The 26,428-nt window shown below is 52.5% G+C and overlaps 8 protein-coding genes across 8 annotated transcripts; 5 read left to right on the top strand and 3 right to left on the bottom strand.

Annotated features, from left to right (window-relative positions):
• Positions 1-398: 398 nt before the first annotated feature.
• Positions 399-1,302, bottom strand: CTRU02_206708 (pyridoxine; the record flags this gene model as incomplete). Its single annotated transcript, XM_036732364.1, has 2 exons — positions 399-900; positions 1,043-1,302. The coding sequence occupies 2 exons, from the start codon at positions 1,300-1,302 to the stop codon at positions 399-401; spliced, it is 762 nt and encodes a 253-aa protein (XP_036575840.1).
• A 1,659-nt stretch (positions 1,303-2,961) lies between these two features.
• On the top strand, positions 2,962-3,900 carry CTRU02_206709 (pyridoxine biosynthesis protein pdx1; the record flags this gene model as incomplete). The annotated part of the gene is made up of 1 exon (XM_036732365.1): positions 2,962-3,900. The coding sequence occupies one exon, from the start codon at positions 2,962-2,964 to the stop codon at positions 3,898-3,900; it is 939 nt and encodes a 312-aa protein (XP_036575841.1).
• A 2,018-nt stretch (positions 3,901-5,918) lies between these two features.
• On the bottom strand, positions 5,919-7,064 carry CTRU02_206710 (uncharacterized protein; the record flags this gene model as incomplete). Its single annotated transcript, XM_036732366.1, has 1 exon — positions 5,919-7,064. The coding sequence occupies one exon, from the start codon at positions 7,062-7,064 to the stop codon at positions 5,919-5,921; it is 1,146 nt and encodes a 381-aa protein (XP_036575842.1).
• Positions 7,065-7,723: 659 nt separating this feature from the next.
• Positions 7,724-9,321, top strand: CTRU02_206711 (WD domain-containing protein; the record flags this gene model as incomplete). The annotated part of the gene is made up of 2 exons (XM_036732367.1): positions 7,724-8,258; positions 8,309-9,321. 2 exons carry the CDS (start codon positions 7,724-7,726, stop codon positions 9,319-9,321), a joined length of 1,548 nt encoding a protein of 515 aa, XP_036575843.1.
• A 1,015-nt stretch (positions 9,322-10,336) lies between these two features.
• CTRU02_206712 (uncharacterized protein) lies at positions 10,337-10,959 on the bottom strand (the record flags this gene model as incomplete). Its single annotated transcript, XM_036732368.1, has 2 exons — positions 10,337-10,886; positions 10,955-10,959. The coding sequence occupies 2 exons, from the start codon at positions 10,957-10,959 to the stop codon at positions 10,337-10,339; spliced, it is 555 nt and encodes a 184-aa protein (XP_036575844.1).
• Positions 10,960-14,138: 3,179 nt separating this feature from the next.
• On the top strand, positions 14,139-18,711 carry CTRU02_206713 (udp-glucose:sterol glycosyltransferase; the record flags this gene model as incomplete). Its single annotated transcript, XM_036732369.1, has 4 exons — positions 14,139-14,973; positions 15,042-15,139; positions 15,200-18,382; positions 18,436-18,711. The coding sequence occupies 4 exons, from the start codon at positions 14,139-14,141 to the stop codon at positions 18,709-18,711; spliced, it is 4,392 nt and encodes a 1,463-aa protein (XP_036575845.1).
• Positions 18,712-21,580: 2,869 nt separating this feature from the next.
• CTRU02_206714 (RNA polymerase ii ctd phosphatase) lies at positions 21,581-24,076 on the top strand (the record flags this gene model as incomplete). Its single annotated transcript, XM_036732370.1, has 1 exon — positions 21,581-24,076. One exon carries the CDS (start codon positions 21,581-21,583, stop codon positions 24,074-24,076), a length of 2,496 nt encoding a protein of 831 aa, XP_036575846.1.
• Positions 24,077-24,790: 714 nt separating this feature from the next.
• CTRU02_206715 (NADH:ubiquinone oxidoreductase 14kDa subunit (GRIM-19 protein)) lies at positions 24,791-25,784 on the top strand (the record flags this gene model as incomplete). The annotated part of the gene is made up of 4 exons (XM_036732371.1): positions 24,791-24,841; positions 25,176-25,282; positions 25,483-25,635; positions 25,739-25,784. 4 exons carry the CDS (start codon positions 24,791-24,793, stop codon positions 25,782-25,784), a joined length of 357 nt encoding a protein of 118 aa, XP_036575847.1.
• Positions 25,785-26,428: the final 644 nt, after the last annotated feature.

Below are 26,428 nucleotides of genomic sequence, written 5' to 3' on the forward strand. Positions count from 1 at the left end.
GACAGGAATCTGCGGCTCACATTATCTGCTTTCATTATCGTCACTGGAACTCGCTGGCTCAAGCCACGGATGTCACCAGTCCCTGTCTCCGCATTCCAGGTAGGAAACGTCGGCTGGTATGCAACCATTCCCGACCCAGTAACCTCCATGCCAGGATCCGCGGTTTTCCGTCCTTGTTGCGTCGGTAGCTCTCAGGAGAAACCGGGCCTACCTATTCTATGCCGCCGGTGTAGTGCAACTAACCCTATCTTCCGCCCCCAACGTCGACGCATGGGCGGCAGGATCTTGTTTATGGTTGTTGGCGTGTGAAATGACACATTTGCTGATTGATTTGAAAATTTATTGTCACCTCACGGTTGATGATGATGTCATATGGATGGCATTTGCGTGTGCTGGATCTATAGCGCATGATTTTGTTGTCGGCCAGCAAGGATTTGTTTCAACCACCAGGCGTGAATGCGAATGTCGTCAGTCAGTTCGGGATGGAAGCTCGTGGCGAAAATATTCCCCTGACGAACAGCAACGATGTCGCCGACTGAGTCGTCTTCCGCGGTCTGGGCGACGCCACTGGCTTTGGACTTGCGCCCAGGCAGTACGGCGAGTACCTCAACCGACGGTCTCGGCTGGTTGTCCGCACTGAGGATCTCCTCAACGATCGGCGCGCGGATGAAGACGCCTGGGAAAGGACGGGTGGCCGTTTTCGAGCCACCTTCACCCCCCGACAGGAATGGTAGGTCGAGATCGGCGACGAAGCTCTCGATTTGGCGGCCAAAATGGTTTCGGTGCACACGCACACCAAGGCCGCCGATGAGCTCCTGACCACCCTTCTTGGTGGCATTGGCCTCATCGGCAAGCAGAATTGCGCCGGCACAGGTCCCCCAGACCGGCCTTCGGTTCACTCTGGCGAAGAAGAGGTGTTAGCCGTTTGTGTCATCGGAACGAGGTAAAGAGTTTTGATTTGAATAAGAGCAGATGAGACAAAATGTTTCTGCACTGGAATTTTTATAAAATCTCATTATGTTTGCCGCGATCGTGAGCTTACTTGACAAAGTCTCTCAAAGGTTCCATCAAGCCGGACTGTGTGGCTACCAGCGAGATCGCGGTACTCTCTCCTCCAGGAATAATGAGGGCATCACAGTGGCGGAGCTGCTCCTCTGTGCGAACCTCGGTGGCTGTGATGGTGTGCGAATGTAGGCTTGGCGTTGAGTCCGCTTCGAGCGATGAGGCAGCTCTCCGTACGAGTTCAAGATGCTCTTGAAACCCGCCTTGAAGGGCGAGCACGCCTACAGTGAGTGTCAACATGGTCAATGATCGATCGCTGACAAGTTTGAAAACGTGAAAAAAAAAAAAAAAAAAAAGAGATGTTGTCCCTTATGAAACAATGGCAGGATTTTCTTGATAGTTGTCGTGTTTGGATATGATTGAGTCATGCAATAGAAAAACCACCCCCCAAAACCATACGCTATGGAAACATATCACAGGAACAGCAGAAGACTAATATGAAGATTGAGCTCCAGGCGGATGTGTATCCGTAGACAGAAGCGGCCTTGGCGACAACGATTCGTACTACCAATCCCATTGCCCCTCACAAACTAATTGAGCGGTTTAGCGGGGTTATCTTGTCGGCGGCGATCGGGAGTCCCTTGGGTACGGTATCGTCATGGATCCCTGTCTAGCAGGGAATATCACTAACGGCGAGATGCGTACAGACACATAGTCGGATGTTAGTGCTACATGGTCAGTAAGGTTTGGAGTACTTCATGGCGGAGTAACGGGATTGGTAAGGGAGGCGGCGGCGGCGGCGGCAGATAGAGGGCCAAGAAAGCGCCTAGAAGTGCGGCGATGCGAGAGAATATTACATGCATACAGAAACAGAGTGCATGTAATCGTTCCTAGCCCGCTGTCATCATCACAGATGACCACAGAAAGTTGGAGGAGACAGTGCCTAGTATGTGTTTGCGCGGGAATATGAAGCGGGTCAGTCTTTACTAGTAGTCATGTATCCGCACTCCGTACATCCGATACCCGTCTTCCGCTCTATGCTGCTCCTCGCTTACCACCAGGTCGGAGCATGTCAGGGTGGGCATCCCTGCTGGTGCATGGTTATGGCCTTCATGTCATACAGCATGAGGAAGGGTACCTTCGGATAGACCTCCGAAAGGCATTGAACCTGACCATCCCGTCCATGTGTGTTCCCTCGACCGCAACATGGACCCCCCTCCGCCCGCCACCATCCGTTCCAACGCCGGCGCCGCCCAATGCCCGCACTATCTGCACCTTTCCATGACATTGTGGTTGTCATTCTGGAGAGAAGCTTCGCCCAGACCCAGACGCCGGAGTAACCGTAATCTGCCTTTCCGAGGCCGGGGTTAGGTTTCCACGCCCTTCGGGGTTCCTCTGTCATCCACAGTGATCCCTACGGCCAGACTTCCGCCGACTCAGCTTGCTCGGCTCAACTAGGCAATTAAGGTCTGTGTCTGTAGTGTATGTCTGTCCGTCTATACTTTGTCTGTCGGAGCAGGCCCAGGGACTCGATGATACCGCGGGAAAGACGGGATGACTCGGTACATAGGACAGTCGAGGAAAAATTTTCATTGACTAACAGCCACTTGGCATTGACTTTGCATCGTGCATCATTTCGTTGCCGCCGTAGTGTATTTATATATATATGTCTTAGCCTTCCCCATCCTCATCATCCTTCCCGAAGACGTCTACCCCGGATTTTGTTACCGATCACAGAACGAGCCAAAAAAGATCCATTGCGGAGCGGAGCTATTCTGACCTACTACCACTTATTGAGGAATCCTTGAGAATTATACCCCCTTAGTACTCTTCAGCCGCTTTATTCCCGGTCTCTTGCCTTTTATACCTTTTGCTGAGGCTTCATAAGTTGCGATCCCTCAACCTGCGCAAAGTATATACCGTTATTCGTTCAGTTTTCGCAGCATACCAGCAGCCAAAATGACCAACAGCGACGCTACCAAGGCTAACGGCAGCAATGGAGACGCCGCCAAGAACTTGTTCGCCGTCAAGGCCGGTCTTGCACAGATGCTCAAGGGCGGAGTCATCATGGACGTGACCAACGCCGAACAGGCCCGCATCGCCGAGGAGGCCGGCGCCTGTGCCGTCATGGCCCTTGAGCGCGTCCCCGCCGACATCCGCAAGGACGGAGGAGTCGCCCGCATGTCGGACCCCGCAGTCATCAAGGAAATCCAGAACGCCGTCACCATCCCCGTCATGGCCAAGGCCCGCATCGGCCACTTTGTCGAGTGCCAGATCCTCGAGGCTCTCGGCATTGACTACATTGACGAGAGCGAGGTCCTCACCCCGGCCGACAAGGAGTATCACGTCGAGAAGTCCGATTTCAAGGCCCCCTTCGTCTGTGGCTGCCGCAACCTCGGCGAGGCCCTGCGCCGCATCGCCGAGGGCGCCGCCATGATCCGCACCAAGGGCGAGGCCGGCACTGGCGATGTCGTCGAGGCCGTCACCCACGTCAAGACCGTCACCAGGGACATTGCCCGCGCCAAGGCCATCCTCCAGACGGAGGGTGTCATTGGCATCCGCGCCATGGCGAGGGAGATTGGCGTCGACCCCACCCTTCTGCAGCAGACTGCCGAGCTGGGCCGTCTGCCCGTCGTCAACTTTGCCGCTGGCGGAGTTGCCACGCCGGCCGATGCTGCGCTGATGATGCAGCTCGGCTGCGATGGTGTCTTTGTCGGCAGCGGCATTTTCAAGTCCGGCGACCCCGCCAAGCGCGCAAAGGCCATCGTCAGAGCGACAACGCACTTCAAGGACCCCAAGGTTCTCGCCGAATGCAGCGAGGGTTTGGGTGAGGCCATGGTCGGTATTAACTGCGACAGCATGAAGCCTGAAGAGAAGATGGCTGGCCGCGGATGGTAAAATGGTATCCTGGTTAGGTGTGCCAGGTTCTAGAGAGTGAACTGCACATGGGAGGGGGGGGGGGGGGGGGGGGGGGGGGGGGGGGGGCAAATGCATGTATTAGCCGGACGTGATTTGGGTGTTCATATGGGTCATGACTCTGCGATATGAAATGCAGACTTCTTTTTTTCTTCTTTTTTAAAGTATTCAACATGCCGAGATAAGCCATGTTCAATGTAGCATTCGGAAAATTGGAATAATTACAATCAGTTACCTGAATATGTGCATAAGTCTCATGATGTTGACTCGCGGATCCGTACTGACAGAGCCTGCAAAACTATTTACACTCCGAGAGGAAAAGCACGACTATAATTCTTCATCGATGAATGCATGAATTTTTACCCATTTCAAAGTCAGATTACTCTCATACAGATATTCAATTCTGACGTACCGTATTCGAAAAGATGAAATGTCTCTTAGTTCAGGCTCGGCCACTTGGTATAAAAGAACCACACATCGGAGTGGACCCTCGAAGATAGCGGCGGACATAGCTCAGTTGGGAGAGCGTCAGACTGAAGTGGGATCTTAATTGACCCAGTCAACTTCATTCACTTAATCTGAAGGTCGTGTGTTCAATCCACACTGGCCGCAACTTCATCTTTTGCCGAGAGTCTGAAAAGCTCATTCACTTCATTTTTTGTTGATTCTCGGCACCTCGCAGTAAGTCAGCTTGACAGCGCGTGTTATGCCTATTTAGCATGATGTTATGACTACGGCGCAGCTGTCGCTTGAAATTTCCGTTGAAGCCGTGGAGTGCTCCTGAAAATCTGCGAATGCATTCAATTAGCTACTAGGTCATCATAATAGGTAACCAACAGGCAAATACACATATGCGGTTTCCCAGCTTGAAACTTGATTGAGTTAACGAAGCAGCATCAGCACCCATCCCAGGGTCTACTTTCACAGTAGCAGCACACCTTCTCATCCCAGCAGAAGCAATTATTGGTACATGTTCCTTATTTGTCCTAGTTGTTATGATATACTCCGTACCCACTACGGGATTGCGAGATGCGGCATAGTAGCATGCAGAAGAACCTATCATAACGCTCTACATCGCATCCACTTAGGATGCTTCCTTCATGGGTGATCATTTGGTACTCCATAATCGTTTCCGAATTATAACTGGGCACCTGAGCGTCGTCAAAGCCTCTCTCTTGCACACGCCCATAGCCAGACATGAGTGAGACTGGATCTCTGGCATTGAATTTGACGAGTCCGGCAACCAATGCACCGTGGCCAAATAAGATTGATACATCATTCTGACATACTCTGGCTCTGCGTATCAATGGAATCTCAAGTTCCAATATGGGAGAAGTACACGGCAGCTTTAAAACTATCAAGGCGGCATCTTTTCGTACTATTGATATAAAACCCAATGCTTTTCTAATCAGAGTGATGGAGTTGCTGCGATATCTCGTTGACTAGTGAAGCTGATGAGCACTCTTTTGGGGGCAGTGTGGTTAGGGCTTTCGGCAAATGTCCGGGGTGGTCTCGTGAAAGCTTCTACGTAATGTATTATTGTATTGTTCACGTCGCCATCAGGCGTAAGCAGCACTAACCTGTCTGCAAAAAGATGGAGCCAGGAGGGGTTCATGGCTCAGGCTAGCGATGGGATGCTGGCAGCTAACCTTAGCTTCCGAAGCCGTGGCTTGTCCTCCTTGTCATCCGATGCATGGCTGCTAATTCCAAGTACATGGTTCTGGGGATAAACGTCTATCTTTTCATGTACTGTCGAGTATAGCAAGAATCGGTAGTTAACACTACAAGAATGCATGGAACAACTTGTGTATCCAAACAACATGATTGACATTTCGTTGGGCCCAGTTAGTTTTGAGGACCGAAGAAGTGTCTTGTTTTCCATATCCTACAATATCCCGCAGGGACTATTTATATGAGCAGCGTTACTATTACATGTTTAATACAATATTGTATACAAGCGATTTTGAACAATATTCAGATCGTCCCTCCAGCAGGCACGATCAATACCTTGCGGCGGTTCTCTGCTGCCGGATAGCATGACGAACGCGCCGCGCATAACGTGCGACATTAGCCTTGACGTCAAGGTTGTAACCCGGGATGGTGCCAACAGCCTTTGAAAAGACACCGAGCTGGCGGTCCCGAAAGGAGTCGAGAGCCAGCTCAATAGTGTCGATCAGGCGGAGGGTCTGCTTATCGTAGAACAGTCCCGCGTACTGCATCTCATCCAACACAGCAAGGACAGCCTGGGTGTCGCCATGGCGATACCAGAGAATGGAAGCCAGTTCGTTGTAGAAGGGCGTCGAGACTCCGAGGACGTAGGAGGCGAGACCTAGCTCCTTGACTCTGGGGAGAACGTTCAAGGCCAAGGGCGAAGACTGAGTAAAGTTTTGGTCAAGCGTCCTGAGGGCCTTGAGAAGATGCATAGAGTAGACTGGGCCGTGTGAGTCCATGTTGAGGGATGGCGCCTGTCTCTCTATTTTGGCCTTCTTCTTGCCCTCCTGAGGCTTCCCTTGGGCGATGCCCAGCTTCTCAACCATGGAGAAGACTTCTTGCTCCAGCACATCCCATACCTCAACATCGGTGTTGCAGACATCCAGAAGTTGCTGAAGCTTGATCGCCTCCAGGGTCCGCAGCTCGTCATGTATATCCTGCGTCTCTGCATCTACCTGGTCGGGCTCCATCTCCTCGCGCTTAAAGGCAATGCGGGAGGCAAAGGGTCTCTCCGGATGGTCATCTGAGACCTCACGCATACCGAGCGCTGCTTCGGCAGCTCGGCGCAAGGAAGGGGGGTATTTGCTCAGGATGGCATCGCGGGATCCGGTTTCGGGAGCATCAGCGGCGTCCGCATTATCGCTGCTCAGCGAGGAAGGCTGAGCGAGAGTCGGATTACGCTTCGCGAGATCGTCAAAAATCTTGCGAAAGACATGTCTTTCAGTTGGAGTAATCGTCGACCTTACACCGCCGTCGCGACCACTAGGGATGTCGGGGCGCTCTTCTTCGATTGAACCCTCCCATTCGAAGGGAATCGGCTGCTCGCGCGGGGGTCGGTGAAGCTGCCCTGCAGTTGCTGAAAAAGCACGAACAGCAGCAGAGGCTCGCAGAATAGTCCTCGTCTGGTACAGAAACGGCGTGAGAGTTGTGGCCATGATTGGTTATCTTTTGTTGGGTGGTCGCAACATCAACTAGAAGATCCAAATCGAAGCATCGCCAACTTTTTTTTTTTTTTTTTTTGGCAAATAGTCATTGGAAATTTACAACCAAAGAGAAGCTCGGGCCATGTCAGGAACCAAAATGCAATCATTGGTGCGATACCACTACTGTACCCCACTTCTGATGGCTGACGTAATAGACTTTATATCCCTGCATAGGCACGCCGAACGCGCTTTCCTTGCAGACACGGTAAAATCAATTAAGAAAGCGAGGAGCGCGTCGCTCTTTCCGGGTCCGTCGTGAATCGCCTCCTTCATGCCCACCTGGGAACCTCTCCACCAAAGTATCCTTTTGCGCTCAATTCTGATCCCAGAGTACTACACTTCAAAATCCCGCCTTTGTCTTTCTTCATTGTTAATATATTTTTCGAGTCTTTTCGAGTCTTTACTTTTGCCTCTGAGCTCAAAAGGAGGTTTATATTTACCTCGGTCGATTTTGCTCGAGCATTTTATAACCACATTTCAACACCCTGACGCATGATATATTCCAGGCAGTGCTTTTGTTAGCATCAAACTTGGTCTTTTGAAAGCACCCTTCAGGTTACCTTTGGTGGAAATCTCTATACTCACAACTTCTCTACAATAAACCCGTCAAGATGCCTCCCAAGAAAGTTAAAGAAGAGAAGGTGATGAGCGCCTTCGAGCGTCGTCGACTCGAGAACATCGCGAACAACCAAACTATTTTGAAGGATCTAGCAAACACATCCAACAAAATAATGCCCGCGAAACCCAAGCCACCCCCGAGGTCAGCCAGGGCAGCCCCCGTTAAGAGGGAAGCTGCCCCCGCGACGTCGACAGGACCGATTCGACGCAGCGCTCGTGTCGCGGGACTGGATGCGGATAATGAAGTCCTGAAGCGCAAGTACGAGGTCGAGTTGGAGGATCAAGCTGCAAAAGAGAAGGCAAAAAGGCAGAGGATTGGCGGCGATCTGAAACTCGGCGACATCGCTGTCGAGGGGAAGAAGTGGAATAATGGTATTGACGGACTGGGGGCTTTACTCCCTCGCGGCGCCCAACCCGGAGTCCCGACCTTCACGGATGAGGACATCGAGAACACTTCAGACAAGGACTTGAAGGAACTCCGCAAAAAAATGAATGGCCTAGAGCTGTATGGGAAGTGGGTTCCCAACGGTAGGTTCCTTTATACCATTTTCTGCGAGCTGTTCTTAACACATGTTCAGATATTAAGATATGCCCGCTTCGTATTTACAGCTCTGCATTCCATCCCACCGAGGAAAAGCCTCTGATCTTCGCTGGCGACAAGGAGGGCGCTCTGGGCATCTTTGATGCATCCCAGGCTGGCCCAGAGAGCAATGACGACGACGACGACGATGCGGAGGATAAATGGTTCGAGCCAGTCATTGGCGCATACAAACTTCACACCCGGACAATCTCCTCCATCATCGTCTCTCCATTCGAACAGCAAAAGGTTTACACGTCGTCATATGATTCCACGATACGCGTCCTTGACCTGGAAGGCGACATGTGCGTGCCTGTCTGGGAGCCCGAAGACAAGGACGACGACGTGCCCCTCTCGGCCATCGACATGCCCCTTAATGACAAAAACCTGATGTACTTCTCGACACTCAACGGAGCCCTCGGCAAAGTTGACCTTCGTGACAGAAAAGCAGAGATTTGGCAGCTATCGGACAACAAGATTGGAGGGTTCTCGCTGAATCCACGTGAGCCGCATCTGGTAGCTACAGCCTCACTGGACCGGACCGTCAAAATCTGGGATCTGCGGAAGATCACTGGGAAGGGAGACATGCGGTACCCGGAAATGTGCTACGAACATGACTCTAGGTTGTCCGTTTCCCACGCCGCATGGAGCTCTGCAGGGCACGTCGCGACCTCCTCGTATGACGATACCATAAAGATATACAATTACGGCGACCGCGAGCAATGGGACAAGAAGGGGATGGAGCCCTCGCATGTCGTCCGGCATAACAATCAGACGGGGCGGTGGGTAACCATTTTAAAGCCCCAGTGGCAAAAGAGACCTCAGGATGGTATTCAAAAGTTCGTCATCGGGAATATGAACCGCTTTGTCGATGTATATGCGGCCAACGGTGAACAGCTGGCTCAGCTTGGTGGCGACGGAATCTCCGCTGTTCCCGCTGTCGCGCAGTTCCATCCTACAATGGACTGGGTCGCCGGTGGTACTGCTAGTGGAAAGCTTTGCTTGTGGATGTGAGCTGCCCGGCAACTCCCTGGAGGATCAACCCAAAGAGCAGCGTCTTCACACGCTCGAGTGTTCAGTGACCCGTTGGTCTGCGACGACTCACCTTCGATTGGCCGACCTCTTTTGATGCATTACGGACGCCCTTGCCTTTGGCGGTGGGCGATTGTTTGGAAATGGTTTGCGCGGCGTTTGGGATGGCCAGGTTGGAATAGTAAACTCCAAGCAGATGGGATAGGCATTCAGAAGCCTAATTGACTTTTAGGTTGACGTCTAGGAAGTTGTGGAAACCTGTGTTGGAAAATGCTTATGTTTAGCGTTGGTGCGCTTTATAATAGCATGTATCATGTACGAAGAGTAGACTACGGTCGGCTTACCAGGCCACAATATCTTGGGAATTAGAACTATATTTGTCCATAATATAAAACAAGTGAGGCGGCATGCCAAACAATTAAAAAGTTCATCCCAGTGCAATCGACCCGTAGAGAACGTTTTCAAAGCCCTCTCCAACTTCCAGGTCTGGTTCATATTATCCTTTCCTCGCAGTATACGACCTCAAGTCACCGGTCGAATATTTATATCTCCTTCTGAATAATCAGTCATACTGCAGTGTTGACAGCAGAATTTGACTGGATTTCCGTTCTGAGGTGTATTTAGCCTAACATATTTGCTATGTGCGGTAGCTTGATCGTGACGTTGGTTGTTGTAAAGGGTTTATGGGCAGGCAAGGCTAAATGAAAGACATCGAAAGGTTAAACAAATCTTAGGCCTATGGGAAAGCAGATTCACAACTAACTGATTCGCGTGGACTTCTTGGGAAGTTTTGTTTAGTTTGTGGTAAAAAAACAATTATTTAAACTTATTTTATATATATAATTCATTCAACTATTTGGCCTGAAATTATATACTCTGCAATTTTAAGTTACAAGCTCCCTTAACAGCCTTTTAGGAGTAAGACCCATGCACTCGTTTCCGGTCAAGTATAAGGATAACGAAGCTTCGACAACCAGCCATGTGTCTCATCAAGAGCTCAAATGACCCTGTAGGCATCATAAATCACGGTAGCACCCAGCCTCGCACCACTCCCCACCCACATGGCGGTGTTGACAATGTCGCCATACCTCTCGTCGCCCGTCTCCATCTTCACATTCAACCGGAAGCTGTACTCCTCGGGCTTGACGTCGTTGGCCCTCGCGGGGTCAAACAGCCTCTCCATGACGTCCTTGGGTCCCGTCCGCCACCCCGTCGTCTTGACGGTGATGTAAGCAGGCTCCTCATCGTCCGTCTTGAGCAGGTACGACGTCTCAACGTTTGTGCTCAAGGTCTCCGCCACGACGATCTGGCTGTCCTGCCCGCCGGGCACGACGGTGCCGGTGCCCCACTTGGCCGTGAAGACGCCGCCGGAGAAGGAGATCCAGTTGCGTTTCCCAAAGGGGCCGACGCCGACGGGGATGAGGGGGTTAAGGTCTACCACAATGCGGAAATCGAGATCGAGTTTCGGGACCGGGAGGGGAAACGCCGCACAGGTGAGGTTGGGCGGGAGAATGTTCTGGCAGAAAGGCTGCACCTGGCCGAAGGAACTTTTGATGTGCGAGTCAGTGTTTGGAGTTTTGGGCCATGTGCGGGCTTGCGGGGGAATCTGAGATACCTCATGGCGGGCTGAGATCTGGGGATGGTTCAGAGCTTGAGGAGGCGCACGAGAGGCTGAGGAAAAGGGGGGAGATGCTTGCACATTTGTGAGTTCAGTGGAGAAGGCATTGAGAAGTCAAGTTTGGGGAAAAGGAGGGGGGGGTCCGAACCTCGGGATCAGGAATTTGGGTTTTTTGAGCGTGGTGTGAAAGATGTAAAGCAAATCGCCGTTGAACAAAAAACAGACAGGAAGTTGGACTATATATCAGTGACAGAGAGTTTGCTCAACCTCTTCCTCATTGAGGCACTGAGGCACTGAGGCCGATGATGGTCGGTCCCCCCTCTCCTCGTCACATCTGCCCCGCCCCCGCAGTGGTATTCGGCCATGTCGCCGGCAGTTCGGATCCGGATCTCGGGGATTTACAGAGGCACTCGGCAAAGCGACAGACTTGTGAGGCGAGCTGGTCGGTCGATTTTCTTATTGTGGGTTTATATACTGGCAGCGACTTGAACTATTCACGTAATGCTCACCACTCGCCCAGGTTGGTGTTGTTGTTGGAGAGGTGTTTACTGTCACGGCAAGTCCCGCGAACTCATGCACTACTGACATCAACCGTTCTCGATGGCGACGATGGTTTTCTCTGCAATGAATGAAAGGGGTGGGCTGAGTATCAACCAAGTCACATGTATTAATGGTTCGTGTGGCGTTTACAGAATGCTACCTCGGCCAATCATTTCGTTGCAGGCGAGGTGACACCATGATAGTAAGAAGTTGCGAGAGACTATATTGTCACGAGAACTTTAGAACCCAATGGGCGGTATACGCTTGTTCGTCGTTGTACCCAACTTTTGACGAGGTTACGATTGGATTTTTTTCTTCTCTATATTTTGCTCCATTCTTTTTTCCTCTCTTCCTTTTTTCGTTTTCTCTTGTAGTATTTGGCTTCAAGACTTGGCAACGACCTCAACAAATGAGGGGCCCCTGCATGGGGCAGATCTGGCATTCCCCTGAGAGATGGGAATCTGAGAGTCTTAGCACAGTTGGCAAGTCAAGCGACTGTTGGTCGTAAGTTGTTTGCGGCTAGACCTGGGCTGATGTCATTTCAACCTTTTCTTTTTGTGTTTATTTTTTTCCTCCCTAACAATTTACATTTGGCTGTTCAAGCCAGGCCAAGCCACAGTCTGTGGCTGTGGCTGTGGCTGTTTTGCTCGAAGCACTTCGGCCTTGATTGATACTTTCAGAGATAAGGACGAACAATAACGGGCGCCTGTCGAATTCGACATAAATGCAAGAGTACGAAATGGCAGAGGGCAAAGATGGACCCTTCGGGTTGTGACGGACGGGCGTCAGCTCACATGGCGCATCCATGTCTTTGCGCAAAGATCTTGTGATGGAGCCCGAATGGCGCATTTGGCGTCATGGGAGTGGCTTATCGATAAGCTTCGCGGGAGCACCACCAATAGAAGAGCGACGAGACTCGGAAGATGTCCAGGGGAACCTTGGACCCCCACAGTCCAGCTGCGCCTGCCACCTGCCACCCAGTGCCACCAAGGTGCTTACCTTGACGGCACTAAATCTTGGTACGGTCATGGATAGAGCGCTCTACACGTACCATGACAGCAGAAGAAGGCGCTGATAAGGCCGACGCTCTCCTGCCTCGCAGCTGCTCTTCAGTCCCAAAGGAGGAAGCCGAACGTGAACCACCCTTTTCCATCATCGGGGTCCTACAAGAGCCACTCACAGAGAGCAGCACATCAGCACGGACCAGAAAAGGGTCACTGCTATCACAGGCTTCATGCAATCAGCGCTGGGCAGGTGCAGATGAACCCCACCAGAGAGAAAATGACTGGACCCCTGACAGGGACAGAAGAGGGAAGAGGGGGCATCTCTTGGTGTTGCTCCTGCTCTTTGCCCTTTGCTCTTGCTCATGCTCATGCTGATGTAGTGTAGTGCAAGCCCTTGTAGTGTACCTCTTTATTCTGTGTCCATCCGTAAGGTACTCCGTAAGCACGTAAGCTACCTTTTATCCGTCATCTGCCCTGGCTCCTTCTGTACTGGCTCTCCCCTTTAGAAGAGCTCTGACCTGACCTGGCTCTTGCCTGCATGTGGTCTCCACAGGTGCAGCTCTAAGGGAAGGAGGGGGAATGATGGGGAGGGGTGTGAGGTGGGAAAGTACCGGGCAGCTGGCCACGCTCAGTAAGTCAGTCCAGTCCCCTACCGGTATGGGGGTAAGAACGAATGACTTGACTGTGACTACTGAGTGTCTCAGTGCACTTGCCTCCCGCTCCCGGTCAATTTCATCCTGACCGAGGTGCTGCTTCCTTTTCGACCGTCCTTTTTCTTACTGGCGCAAAAAGCAAATGCAGATGCAACCGCGACCGAAGGAGGCCCAAACAAACGGGCTTCTTCCCCAGTGTCTGACGGTCCCCTTTTTCTTCTTTCCTGTACCTATTCCCACTCTTCCTATTCGCCCCCTTTCCCCCCATTGTGCTTCTTGTAGCTACGTAATTGGTTTAGTTTACCTTGACCTGGGCTGTGTGTTGTGTGTGTGTGGGTGTGTGTCTTCTGCCTGAACACCTGCTCACCCTGGATGCACCTCGTCTTCCTCTTCTCTCTTTGTATCTGTGTACATCCATGATCCTCGCTTGTCTTTCTGTAGCCTGGACCAACCCCAAAGTCCGGCAGACACGGATGTCATCAACTCATCCTGCCTTACCTTAACCTTGCCTTTAATTGAATCACCGTAGCCTTACCTAATCCTCTTAACTCTTTATTCGTACCTATTGCACCGGTCGTTTTTGGCTGCCGTCCTTTTGTTTTGTCCCAAATCGTCTCTGAGCCTGTCTTCTATTCTAGATACCTACTCTTCATACGAATTCCGTCATACCCGAGGATACTTTATTTCGTCTTGACGTCTTTACCTTTCTCTGCCGATTGTTTTGCCTCATCGCCTCGTCTGTAATCCTCTCCAAGCTCGAACCTTATCGTCGCCGCCCGAATGTACCCGCTATAGCCTACGATACCCCCCTCCTCCTCTCGTCTCCCCTCCGTCGTGCGACGCTCCTACAGCCTCTTTTACCGGCCGACGAATCTTTCTCCACTTCATCGAATCGAGGACGAAACGAACAAAACCTCTGGCGACTTCGTGTCACCGAGCCGGCCCCGACTGTGACCTCTCGACGTAAGCGCAAACATCATTGCCATGGCACCGCCCGCCCCTGCTGGTGCCTCGAGCACCAGCTTCGGCGGAGAAGAGGAAATCAAGAAACGCGTAGGAAAGAAGCTTCAGAAAAAGCGCCATGAACCTCATACCCCGACCATGGAGCTGCCCGAGAGGTTAAAGGAAGGCGACGATGCCGCCGAAGAGGACTTGGTGCCCACTCAAGGACCGCCCATGTTCATGAACATGAACCAGTCCATCTTTGGCCTTATTGCTGCCGCCGGGTCCCGCGTCGACTTCCATGATCGGTTCGAGTCCAGCGATGAAGAAAGCGGCGGCGAATACGACGAAGACCGTCACCATGATGGCGCCGACGAGGGTAGATTGCACCTTGGCCACGGACTCTTTCCCCATCGCAAACAGCGCCGGCGCAACGACGAACCCGATGTCGCGAAAACCACCGTCTTAAAGAAAGACTCCTCTAGCAAGACCGAGAAGCACCGGCGCAAAATATCGGGTCACAAACTCCTTCGGTCGCTCCCCTCGCTCCCTCGTCTACCGCGACACAAGTCCAAGAAGGAACCATCCAAACTGGAGCCTACTTCCGAAGAAGCCAGTGACGCTTCCGAGCCCCTTCCGTCCCAACAGGTGGCTGATGATACACGAGAAGATGATGATGGAGGCTACCGGCTTGCTCCCGTCATGAGCAGAATGCTAGAAGCCAAGGCTGAGATGTCTGCGAGACCCAGTTTCGATGTCGAGCGTCGCTCTGGCGAAAATATGGCATACAGCGACTCCGCCGATTCCAACGGCACCGCTCTGGCCCGCCGTCTTCAAGACATCTTCGAGTTTGACCACCCTGAAACTGTTATTGAAGGTATGCCACCCCATACTCTGTTTTCCTGTACAGTGACGTCTACGTAGCTGTTTCTAACTGCGTCATAGAATATCCCTGCTGGCTGCTTCAAAGCGTCTTGCTTCAGGGCTACATGTACATCACGGCGAAGCACATTTGCTTCTATGCCTACCTACCCAAGAAAGCGGTTTGTCTCCCGGATCCCCCTGGTTTTATGTCTTTTACTTGTAAGCTGATTAATTGCTAGCATGAGGTCGTTAAATCGGGCTATCTATCCAAGAGTGGCAAACGCAATCCCAAGTACAATCGGTACTGGTTCCGTCTAAAGGGCGACGTCCTCGCCTACTACAAGGACCCGTCCAATCTCTACTTCCCCCACGGTCAAATCGACCTTCGCTATGGCATATCCGCGAGCGTGACGGACAAGAAGGATGGCTTGAATTTTACAGTGGTCACCCATCACCGGACATATTATTTCAGGGCCGACAGCGCGCCAAGTGCAAAGGAATGGGTGAAGAGTCTGCAGAGAGTCATTTTTCGCTCGCATAACGAGGGCGACAGCGTTAAGATTTCGCTCCCCATTGAGAACGTGATTGACATTGAGGACACACAGATGCTTGAGTTTGCCGACACTTGCAAGATTCGTGTTATTGACAACGACGAAACTTACGCCATTGACGAATATTTCTTTTCCTTTTTCAGTTTTGGCAAGGATGCCATCAGTGTCCTCAAGATTCTCATCGAAGATGCATCCTCAAATGCGAAGGATGCTGCTCGGCAAAAGGCCACACGGGAGTACGAAGGGCAGCTGCCGGCAGCTTCAGCACGCAGTTCGATGAGCGGGAGCGGAAGCAGACGCGCCGTTGCTCCTCCCCGACTAAAGACATCAAAGCTTCCCGAGGCCGTGAAAGCCACGCTTTCTCCCATGTCTGCCCACAGCCCCTCTGCACTCAGTCCGCGAGCCAGCATCGATGGTGCCCGCGGCAGCTTCGACGCGTTTAGGGGCTTCCGTCGACGAAGCTTGGACTTGTCAACCATCATCCGTGATTCTTCTCCTCGACGGAGCTTTAGTGGTAATCGACGCTCGATGAGCAGGAACCGCCTGGACGAAAGTCGCCACAAGCCGCACAAGCAAGGCTCAACGGATTCTTACGTGCAGTCATCCATGGAGGACCCTAGTTTTTCGGGAATGGTCGCATCCTCAAATGAGGACCCTTCAGCCAGTCAGATCCTGCGAGGTAGCGACGTCTTTCAGAATCCCACAATGCGCCGGTCAGCGTCTGCTTCCCGAACGGAAATCGAGAAGCACCAACGTCGAGATGCCCGAAACCCTCCAGCCCTCGCTGCCTATAGTGGCCAGCATGCAGCAACGACGGGTTCCATCGCCAATGACGGTGACAGGCCGCCAGTAACGCCAACCCTGCAAAGCATTACTAAGATGGGTGCCTTTCCCCTTCAGCGTGTCGGGGCATTTGCCGAATATCTTAACAGCACGAGCAGTAAATTGGGCTCGATGCTTGCTACCGAGTCCATGGGCTACGTGGAAAAAGTATCTGGGATGTGGCGAGGTGGCCGGAAGCACTATGATGCTCCGCCCGAGATCAAGACGGATGATGAAGATTTGTATGAGGACGCAGAGGGCAAGATCCAGACATCCATGGATCGCTTCCGCGCTCATTTCGCTCTGCCCGAGACAGAAAAGCTCCAAGCGACCTACTTTGGCTACATTCTGCGTGTTTTACCACTGTATGGCAAAATTTACATCAGTGACAAGTCGTTCTGCTTCAGGAGCTTGTTGCCTGGAACCAGGACGAAACTCATTCTCCCGCTCAAGGACATTGAGAATGTAGACAAAGAAAAAGGCTTTAGATTCGGCTACTCCGGCCTAGTTGTCGTCATTCGAGGACATGAGGAGGTCTTTTTCGAGTTTGGCCAGGCAGAACTCAGAGACGATTGTGCCGTTACGCTACTACAAAGCTTAGAGACGACCCGATACCTGAGAGAGACGGGAGACTTGGATATTGAAGAGAAAGAGGACGAAGAAAACGCAATGGCCGAACGTGACGCACTGAAAGAAGCCCGCCAGGTTGAGGAATTTCATGATCACGAACTGCGGTTGCCAAAGAATAGTTCCAACATCAGCGATGCCCCGACGATTCTCTTTGACGACCCCAAGGCCTCCTTCCTGAATTTCAAGCCTCCCCACGCCCTCAAAATCACCTGCCTGACCATCGGCTCCAGAGGTGACGTTCAGCCCTACATTGCGTTGTGCAAGGGCCTCATTGCGGAGGGACACAAGCCTCGAATTGCTACTCATGCTGAGTTCAAGGACTGGATCGAGGGTCATGGAATCGAGTTTGCCAAGGTCGATGGTGATCCAGGCGAGCTGATGAGACTGTGTATCGAGAACGGTACTTTCACTTGGGCTTTCCTGAGAGAAGCAAACTCCATGTTCCGTGGCTGGCTGGATGAGCTGCTCGTTTCAGCGTGGGAGGCCTGCCAGGGTTCAGATCTCCTGATTGAGAGTCCCAGTGCCATGGCGGGTATTCACATCGCCGAGGCACTCTCAATACCTTACTTCCGCGCCTTCACCATGCCATGGACCCGTACCAGAGCCTACCCTCATGCGTTTGTTATGCCCGAATACAAGATGGGTGGTGCGTACAACTACATGACGTACGTCATGTTTGACAACATTTTCTGGAAGGCGACGGCACATCAGGTTAACCGGTGGCGCAACAACACGCTGAAGCTGCCCAACACGAATCTCGAAAAGATGCAGCCGAACAAGGTTCCATTCTTGTACAACTTTTCTGAATACGTTGTCGCGCCGCCTCTGGACTTTTCTGATTGGATCCGCGTCACTGGGTACTGGTTCTTGGACGAGGGTACCGAGTGGGAGCCGCCCAAGGAGCTCACAGACTTTATAGCCCAGGCAAGAGCCGACGAGAAGAAACTCGTCTACGTCGGGTTCGGCTCCATCATTGTGAATGACACAGCCAAGATGACACAGGAGGTTATCGACGCCGTTCTCAAGGCCGATGTTCGATGCATTCTGTCCAAGGGCTGGTCGGATCGCATGGGCAAGCAGGAAGACGACACGGCTTCGAAAAAGGAAGAGCCAGTTATGCCACCTGAAATTCACGTCATCAAGAGTGCGCCACACGACTGGCTCTTTTCTCAGATTGACGCAGCCGCCCACCACGGTGGCTCTGGCACCACTGGTGCCAGCTTGCGAGCCGGCATCCCCACCATCATCAGGCCTTTCTTCGGTGATCAGTTCTTTTTCGGCAGCAGAGTCGAGGATATTGGTGTCGGAATTTGCCTGAAGAAATGGGGCGCTATTTCATTTGCTCGTGCGCTTTGGGAGGCGACACACAACGACCGAATGATTGTGAAGGCTCGCGTCCTTGGCGAGCAGATTCGCAGTGTAAGTGAAGCTCCGTTCTACAGGATGTGAAGCATTACGCTAACGTGCAATAGGAGAACGGTGTTGAGACGGCCATCCAGTGCATCTACCGTGATATGGAATACGCAAAGAGTCTAATCAAACGCAAAGCGGGCAAGCGCGCTCACGTCGAGCCAGACGATGACGAAGAGTCAGCCGAAGAGAGCTGGACGTTCATAGGCAAAGACGAGCCGGACCCAGATATGACGACGAAGAAGCTGTCAGACATGGGAGCGCTCCCAGGAGCGCCAGAGACGAAGCCATTGGGTACCAGAGTTATTCGGTCGCCTTCCTCGCAGCCGGTCGCTTAGGATGTGGATCACTCTGCGCTTAGGGAGGCACTTCAAGACAGCACACCACGTGAGTTAACAAACGACGACAACGAGGACGATGGGGACTGGGAGTTATTTTGAGAATGCATTTTAAGTCGACAAGCAACAACAGGAGAGGATTGGCGTCCAGGTCTAGACAATCTGAGAAGTGGTTCTCTTTTTTTTTTATCGGATTGGAGTCTGGCGGATGGGGTCGACTGCTGGTTATACCGCGGCGTGGCTTACAGGCCCGAGGGACAGGGAACCATGGCACTGAACTTGTGGATAGAGAGAGTACATTAATACTCATTTATGACTTTTTTATTGGCCCTACTGTACGTTGTTGTTGGAGAAGCTGCCGTACGTGCAATGTTTACATAGAGCTTCAGCTCTGAGTATTGATGTGTGGAGTACCAGTCATGATCCCATTTATATAAATATGGTGTTTGCTGCATCTCCCTCTAGGTTTGCTACTTCAAGCCCTGCCGAGAGATACTTCCCTCACGGCAGGCACGCAACGATTTAGCGATTGAGTAATCCGGGGCAGTGGGTCATGGAGTGGTGGGTTTACTTTCTTTATGGGAGCAAAGAGTTGGGGGACCGACTTTTCAAATGTGATGGCATAAAAGGGAATGTTGGCAGAGGGGAGGAATAGACGAGATGGGGTGGTTTCTTGATGTTGGTGTGCATCAGGAGACAATGGAAGGGGGGCATGTTGCTCATGTGAGAGAGAGGCTTGAGTTCACGCCACTGGGGAGGACGAGTCACGGATGCAGGTGTTGGCTAATAAGTCACCCAGGTACATGCAAGGGAGCAGCTTACATGGTAAACAGTAATGAGTAAAAGAGGGTGAAAGTGAAAGGAAGAAAACACAGTAACAGGTGTAAAAGGAGAAGGGAAAAGGGGGGAAAAAAGAACAAGAAAAATGAGCACAAAGCTTGAATCATGCCTCAGCCTCAGAGCATTCTATAGTTATCAATGAGACTGCTGAGGGAACATGAGTGAGCAGATTTGAATGTTAAGAAGCACAGGTCTGTGAAGAAATGCACGTGACTCATCAGCAAACAAGAAAGAGGTGCAGAGGAGCTATGAGAATGAAAAAGAGAAAGAGAACGAGAACGAGTGAGGAGAGGACAGGCATCAACTGTTGATCAGCTGTTCACACTTGCTGCCGGGTGGCAGCATCAGCGACATTGGTGGCTGGATGCTACGGCAGGTACAAATAGGCCAGAGCATCCCACTCTTTCAGAAGGGGGTGGCACGGCTGACAGTGGTTGACGGCACTTCTTTTTTCTGATCTTATCCGCTAGGAGTGACGCTACCTGCTGCCACGCGGACTTGTACCTAGTCTCTTGGGTACCGGTACCTACTCGTTTGTCCTCACTTTAGCACCTCTACCTCCATCAGTAGCAGCATCATCATCACCAACACATCTCCGTCACACCACACAGGCAGCTCAACACCACGACGAGTCAAGCTCTCCAGTGTCGTACAAAAAGGGCCGCAGACCCGAGTCAGAGAGTCAAAACCTGTCATTGGGTTTCTTCATCAATTACCGAATCATCTTATTCACAAAAGCATCCATCTGCTGCACAACCTGTATGCCAACAATACCCTTACCACCATCATCCTCAAACACTATTACTACTTCTCATATTGAGCACCCGAAGAATCCGAGGTACGGACGGTACTTTGTTGTCCAGCACCACTACAAAAGGCACCTTACCTTACTTGGCACACCCGCCACTTGCTCCTACCTCCCGTGCTCCCCCAAGCTACTGCTAGTCAGTCCCTCGGCACGCACGCACATAGCTCCAATTCAAAAACCCCACCTAGCAAGAAGCTGCCCGGGTACCCACTGCCGCAGCCAGAAAAGAAAAGGGACATTCCAAGCTGTGAACGGTGCGCAACCTGGTCCGAGTGACCCACAAATCCGGGATAACATACTTCCGAATCACCGGAGCCGCTTGGCCTGTGCCTCATTCCCGCAAGTCCCGACCCCACTTCGCCCACGTCTGGACTCACCTGCCGCCCCCCAGTTGTTAGGTCTTTCCTTACCGGACCTCACCTTACCTCACCTACGCTTTCCGTTTGCAGCCTGCGTCACGCTCTATTAGCAGTGGCGGCCCACACCCATCCACGTCCAGGTTCAGACGCCTCCACCAGAATTCCGAAGCTTCAAACTCCCTCCCTCAAACGAGGACCAACTGCAACAAAAAAGGAAGAAAAAGAAAAAAAACAGACTCAAGCTTTCAGAACAGCATCATCAAGCACAACTCACCATCTACTTTTCAAGAAAGGCGCGACTATAAGTCCTTTCTTGTTTTCCGAATCACGTCCAATTGCGTCACCTGTCGTCCAAAGTCAATTGCGCCTCCCGCCAGAGAAGTGCAGCATACCTCGATCCGTCCTGTTGTCGTTGTTGTCCCAACACGTCCCGGACTTCCGCGCCTATTCATCCCCTCGTCTTTTCCATCTTCCCTTTGAAGTTGCCAAGGCAAATTCATCTCCCAAGTTGTCTGCCGTGTCATTGTGCAACCTGCCCGCCCGCCCCCCAACGCTCCAGAGCTGTCCCGCCTGTTGCGTCCCTCTTAACCTCGGCGCGCATAGCTTAGGGGCCATGGGACTGGTGACATCGCCGACACCCTCATTGATCGTGACTGGGGGAAGTCCCTTTAGGTTCGTTGCACTTTCTGCTATTGTCTCTCACCTTGCCCCAAAGTCGCTGGTGCTCAACTTGTGACATCCGTCTCATCCTCTTCCCTCCCCTTGCTGCGGCTTCTCCACGTGCGCGTCACCATAGCTAACCAGTTACTCTCTTCGGCGGCAGACTTTTAGATAGTTCCTCCCAGTAGAGCTTGCCACCACCATGGGCAAGCTACTCTCTCTCGGCGCGAGACTGCGCTACCCAATTACCATTACAAAAATTCTCAAGAAACCAGGCGATGCCATTACAAAACAAGAGAGCGTCTTGGAGTACTCCTTCAAATGGATGCGCGAGGTTGGCGATCCCATCGCCGGCAATACCTGGCAAGAGGAGGAGACCACTGTCGTCGGCTGGGATAGTCCTGCTGAGGGCACCATCAAGGAATGGCGTCTGAAGGAAGGCATGACATTCACACGCGACGCGCCGTGCATGGTCGTCGAGGAGGCGTGTTCCCATGAGATTCAGTTCCAGGGCCTCTGTGCCATCTGCGGCAAGGATATGACTGAGGTCAACTGGGCCAGCGACCAACGCGATACCCAACGCGCCACCATCAACATGACCCACGACCAGACTGGTCTCATGGTCAGCGGCGACCTCGCTGCTCGCGCCGAACATGATACGCAGAAGCGACTCCTCCGCCAGCGCAAGCTGAGTCTCGTTGTCGATCTTGATCAGACCATCATCCACGCCTGTATCGAGCCAACGGTTGGCGAGTGGATGGAAGACCCGACGAACCCCAATTACGAGGCCGTCAAAGACGTTAAGAAGTTCCAATTGAACGATGAGGGCCCCAGAGGGATGGTCACATCTGGCTGCTGGTACTACATCAAGATGCGGCCCGGTCTGAAGGAGTTTCTCGAAAAGATCTCGGAGCTGTACGAGCTCCATGTCTACACGATGGGAACACGCGCGTATGCCATGAATATTGCCCAGATCGTCGACCCCGATAGAAAGTTGTTTGGCAACCGCGTCATCAGCCGTGACGAGAACGGCAGCATGATCTCAAAGAGCTTGCAGCGCCTCTTCCCCGTAAATACCAACATGGTTGTCATCATTGACGACAGAGCCGACGTGTGGCCACGCAACCGCCCCAACCTAATCAAGGTCGTACCGTACGACTTTTTCAGGGGCATCGGTGACATCAACTCGAGTTTCCTTCCCAAACGACAAGACATTCTCCCCGCACCACCTGAGCCCGAAGCCAAGGCTCCACCAATCGCCCCCGCGCCCGAAGCGACGACCAACGGCAAAGTGTCTGCTATTGATGAGCTAGTCAGCATGAGCAGCGGCGAAGACAAGGTCTTGCAGGCGGCCCAGACCGAGGAGCAGGAGAAGTCTTTGGAACAACAAATCAAGGATCGGCCTCTGCTCCACATGCAGGAAGCTCTGGACAAGGAGGATGAGGAGAAGGAGAAGGCCACCCAGGAAATTGAAGAAGACGGCGCGCCGGTCATGACAGTCCAGCATAGGTCACAGGTCCTCCGTGATGACGACGCCGAGCTTATATACCTACAACAACACCTTACGCGTCTACACGAACAGTTCTACAAGGAGTACGACGAGAAGCGTGCTGCCATGCCCCAGCAGTCGGCGCCCAAGAAGAAGTTGGGCGAGGAGGCTATTGACCTGTCGGCTGTACCAGATGTCGGGTTTGTCCTAGACACGATGAAAGCATCGACACTGGAGGGCACTACGATCGTCTTGTCCGGTCTGGTTCCGCTTGGTGTCGATGTTTTGCAGTCCGAAATTGGAATCCAGGCCATGAGCTTCGGTGCCCAAATTCAGACTAAAGTATCGAAGAAGGTGACACATCTGGTGATTTCAACATCGCGGCCGCGGACACAAAAGGTTCGGCAGGCCGCAAGGATATCAAGCATCAAAATCGTCAGCCAAAACTGGCTTTCGGATTGCTTGAGCCAATGGCAACACGTTGACGAAACACCATATCTTGTCGAGGTCCACCCTGCAGACCGGCGGCCGCACAACGCCACCTCGGAAACGACAGACGCAGACACGGTATCAGACCTTGACGGAGACGACCAATCAAGACCACACCTCACCATCATTGACGAGACGGGCGAGCAACGCATTCTTGAAGAAGACGAGGATGCCTCGGACGAGGACGACGGCGATAATGATCAAGACGGCGACGAAGAGAACTTGTTGCCCGAGTTCGAAGACGGCCAAATCAGCCCAATAGATGGCCTCAAGACTTTTGATTGGGAAGGCGTCGACGACGAAATGAAGGAATTCCTCGGCAGCGACGACGACAGCTCGGACGCAGACACGGAGAGTCGCAGCGGAGACGTAGAGTCGGGCGACGAGCTGCCGGCCTCTCAATCATCGACAAACTCCGCTACCGGCACAAAGCGGAAAGCCGTGGACGACGACACCGCGTCGGACGAAGGCGGGAGCGCGCTTTCCAAGAAGCAGCGGGTAGCAAAGAGCCGCGGAGCATCAAAATTGAGTTCCGTCAGGACACCAAACGCCGATGACAACGAATCGAGCAGCCTCCCGACACCGCAAGTGACGGGCGACGAGGAGGACGTGTCCCTCGTCCCCGACGGAGGGGTCAATCTCGACAATGGGGCTGACTTTGACGAGGATGATCTCGAGGCAGACCTGGAAGCCGAGCTACTGGCGGCCGGAGAAGACTAGCGGGCCGCTCCTGTGTCATACTGTTAAAGAAGTGCATATAACAAGAGACGACGAAAGAGGATTCTTGTAGTGGTGGAAAACTCGGTTGGCTATGGTTCATTTGGTTTATACCCAGCCTTTTCCGTTGGCGATGCATGGCATGGAGTTGAGATGTGCAAACACCTGTAGGATTTATGACCAAAGTATGGATTCGGGATCGCGAGCAGACTATTCAGATGCGGTGTAAGGTACAACATATCTGCATATAGCCGTGGTCCAAACTTAAATGTTTTAACTAAGAAGTAACTGTTCTACATGTTTGTTTTCTCGTGAAAATTACACCGAGGGATATCTTCACCGATGCCGAGTTCGGTGTGGTTCGGCGAATGTAGTGTGTGGGGCACCTGGCAGTTCCTTACATAATCACCTGTCAATCGAACGAATCACCGTCGTCCCGAAAATAATCACCTCAGGCACCCTCCCCGGCCCCCAGGCCAAAGCTTGACCCAGAACTTGAAGCTCGACGACGACCGACGCCGATTTACATTGCCAAACGCCCTCGAACCAGTCTTTCCCGAAGTCGGTTATCGATCGAGTGTGTCAATTGGCCCCAGGAGGCCCCTACTTTACGAGCGACTTTGCCCGCCTTGCCCGCCCCCGAAATCGCAAAACCTACAAAACCATTTATCGATCGCAGCCGACCGCGTTGGGTCGGTAGGTACAATTTGAGCCAGGATGCCTCAGGATATGCCCCCCGTCGGCGGATACCAGGCTGTGCAGTACAAGGTGAGTTTGTCATGTTGCTGTTGCGGGTGAGGTAGGAGTTGGGAGCAAGGGAAGGGGGTTATCGTGAGCCGCAAGAAGGTGGGGGGATTTTTCGATGCGGGAGATGGCGGATATGACCGGCACGATGGGTATTAAGGGTTCGATCCGAGGGATAAGAATGATGATTGATGGAGGTCATTGGTCATTGAACGGAGGAATCGTGTGTCCCAGCCGTCAGGATTGAACTTTTGGACCGGGCTACCGGAGGGAACGCATCGGGCTCTGCCGGAGATGGAGCTATATATATATACACAGAGAACTTGAAGGACGCCTGCTGACTGCTCGGGTAAAACAGCGCAACCTGCCCGCCCGTGGATTTCGCCCCGGCACGATGCTGCTTGGTATGGGACTTGTGATGGGATACGGATGGTACCACCTCATCAAGGGTATCCGGGAAGCCAAGTACGTTTTCTCTTTTTTGGGTCCTTTACCGTACCTCGCCCGCCGCGTTGTACGAGCGTCTTGCCGGGAAATACTGCAGTTGACGATTCCGTGCTTATGTGGGTTTCGTCATCGAGTATATGGCACGGCAAGCCGTACACCGGCGGACGGTTTCACGCAGGGCACTGATGGACGGATTGGAGATGCTAACGGGGTCACAGCGAGCTCGCGAGAGAAAAGATGTGGGCGCGCATCCACCTCATCCCTCTCCTCCAGGCGGAGGAGGACCGCGACCAGGTCCGCAGGTGGTACGCCGACCAGGCGAGAGAGAAGGAGCTTCTTGGCGAGAACACCAAGGTCTACCACTCTGAGAGGTACGTTGCGTGTTCACTTTGCCCCCCGGTGGCAGTTTGTGGGAAAAGGGTGAAAAGGGTGAAAAGGGTGAAATGCAGAGGGCTAACTATTTTTCGTCTACAGATTCGTCCGTCCCACGTTTGCCGTTACGCCGCAGAACAAGTCCTAGACGATTGGTGTATCTGGGGGCGTAGGGTGAGATGGGGAGAAGCTCGGCGAGGGCCGGCGTGTATATACGATACTTTTTTCGAGGCTGGGGGAAATCAAGATTGACTGTTGAAATCAAGTTTTTTGCTGCCGTGCATTCCGCGCGTTACAAAGTGGGCTGCTTGGGTGACCGTCTCTGCCGTCGGTTTTGAGGCTGGAACTGGGTATACTAGGTGTGTGTGTGTGTGTGTGTGTGTGTAATGTTCCAGCACCCTTTGGTGGGTTAAAAATTGCAGTGAAGACTAAATTTGCAAAGCCAGGGTTTGGCTGCAGAAGTAGCGTGTATCTGTCCTGGTCTCGTTCCCGATGATGCGTCTTCAACTCCTACGAACGTTTCTCGAGCCAAGTCAGACCAAGCTACGTCGCTATCGTGTGGCTTGCTTGCGACTGAGCTTTTGGGAGTGATGAAATTGCAGTCAAGTGTGAAACTTGGACGGAATACGCTCATCATCCCTTTTTCTTCGCTCACTTCTCGCCGGCACTTTTTACAAAACTGGTCAGGCTGAGTGTGCCTCGCCATGTGGCTCGTAGTATGTAACATTGGCCTTCTGGTAGGAACAAATCTGTGGCCGCTCGGGACGAGCCAATCATGGGACGCGGATGTCA

Source organism: Colletotrichum truncatum (genome assembly GCF_014235925.2).
Source record: "Colletotrichum truncatum strain CMES1059 chromosome Unknown Contig_0003, whole genome shotgun sequence".
Classification (NCBI taxonomy): Eukaryota; Fungi; Ascomycota; class Sordariomycetes; order Glomerellales; family Glomerellaceae; genus Colletotrichum; species Colletotrichum truncatum.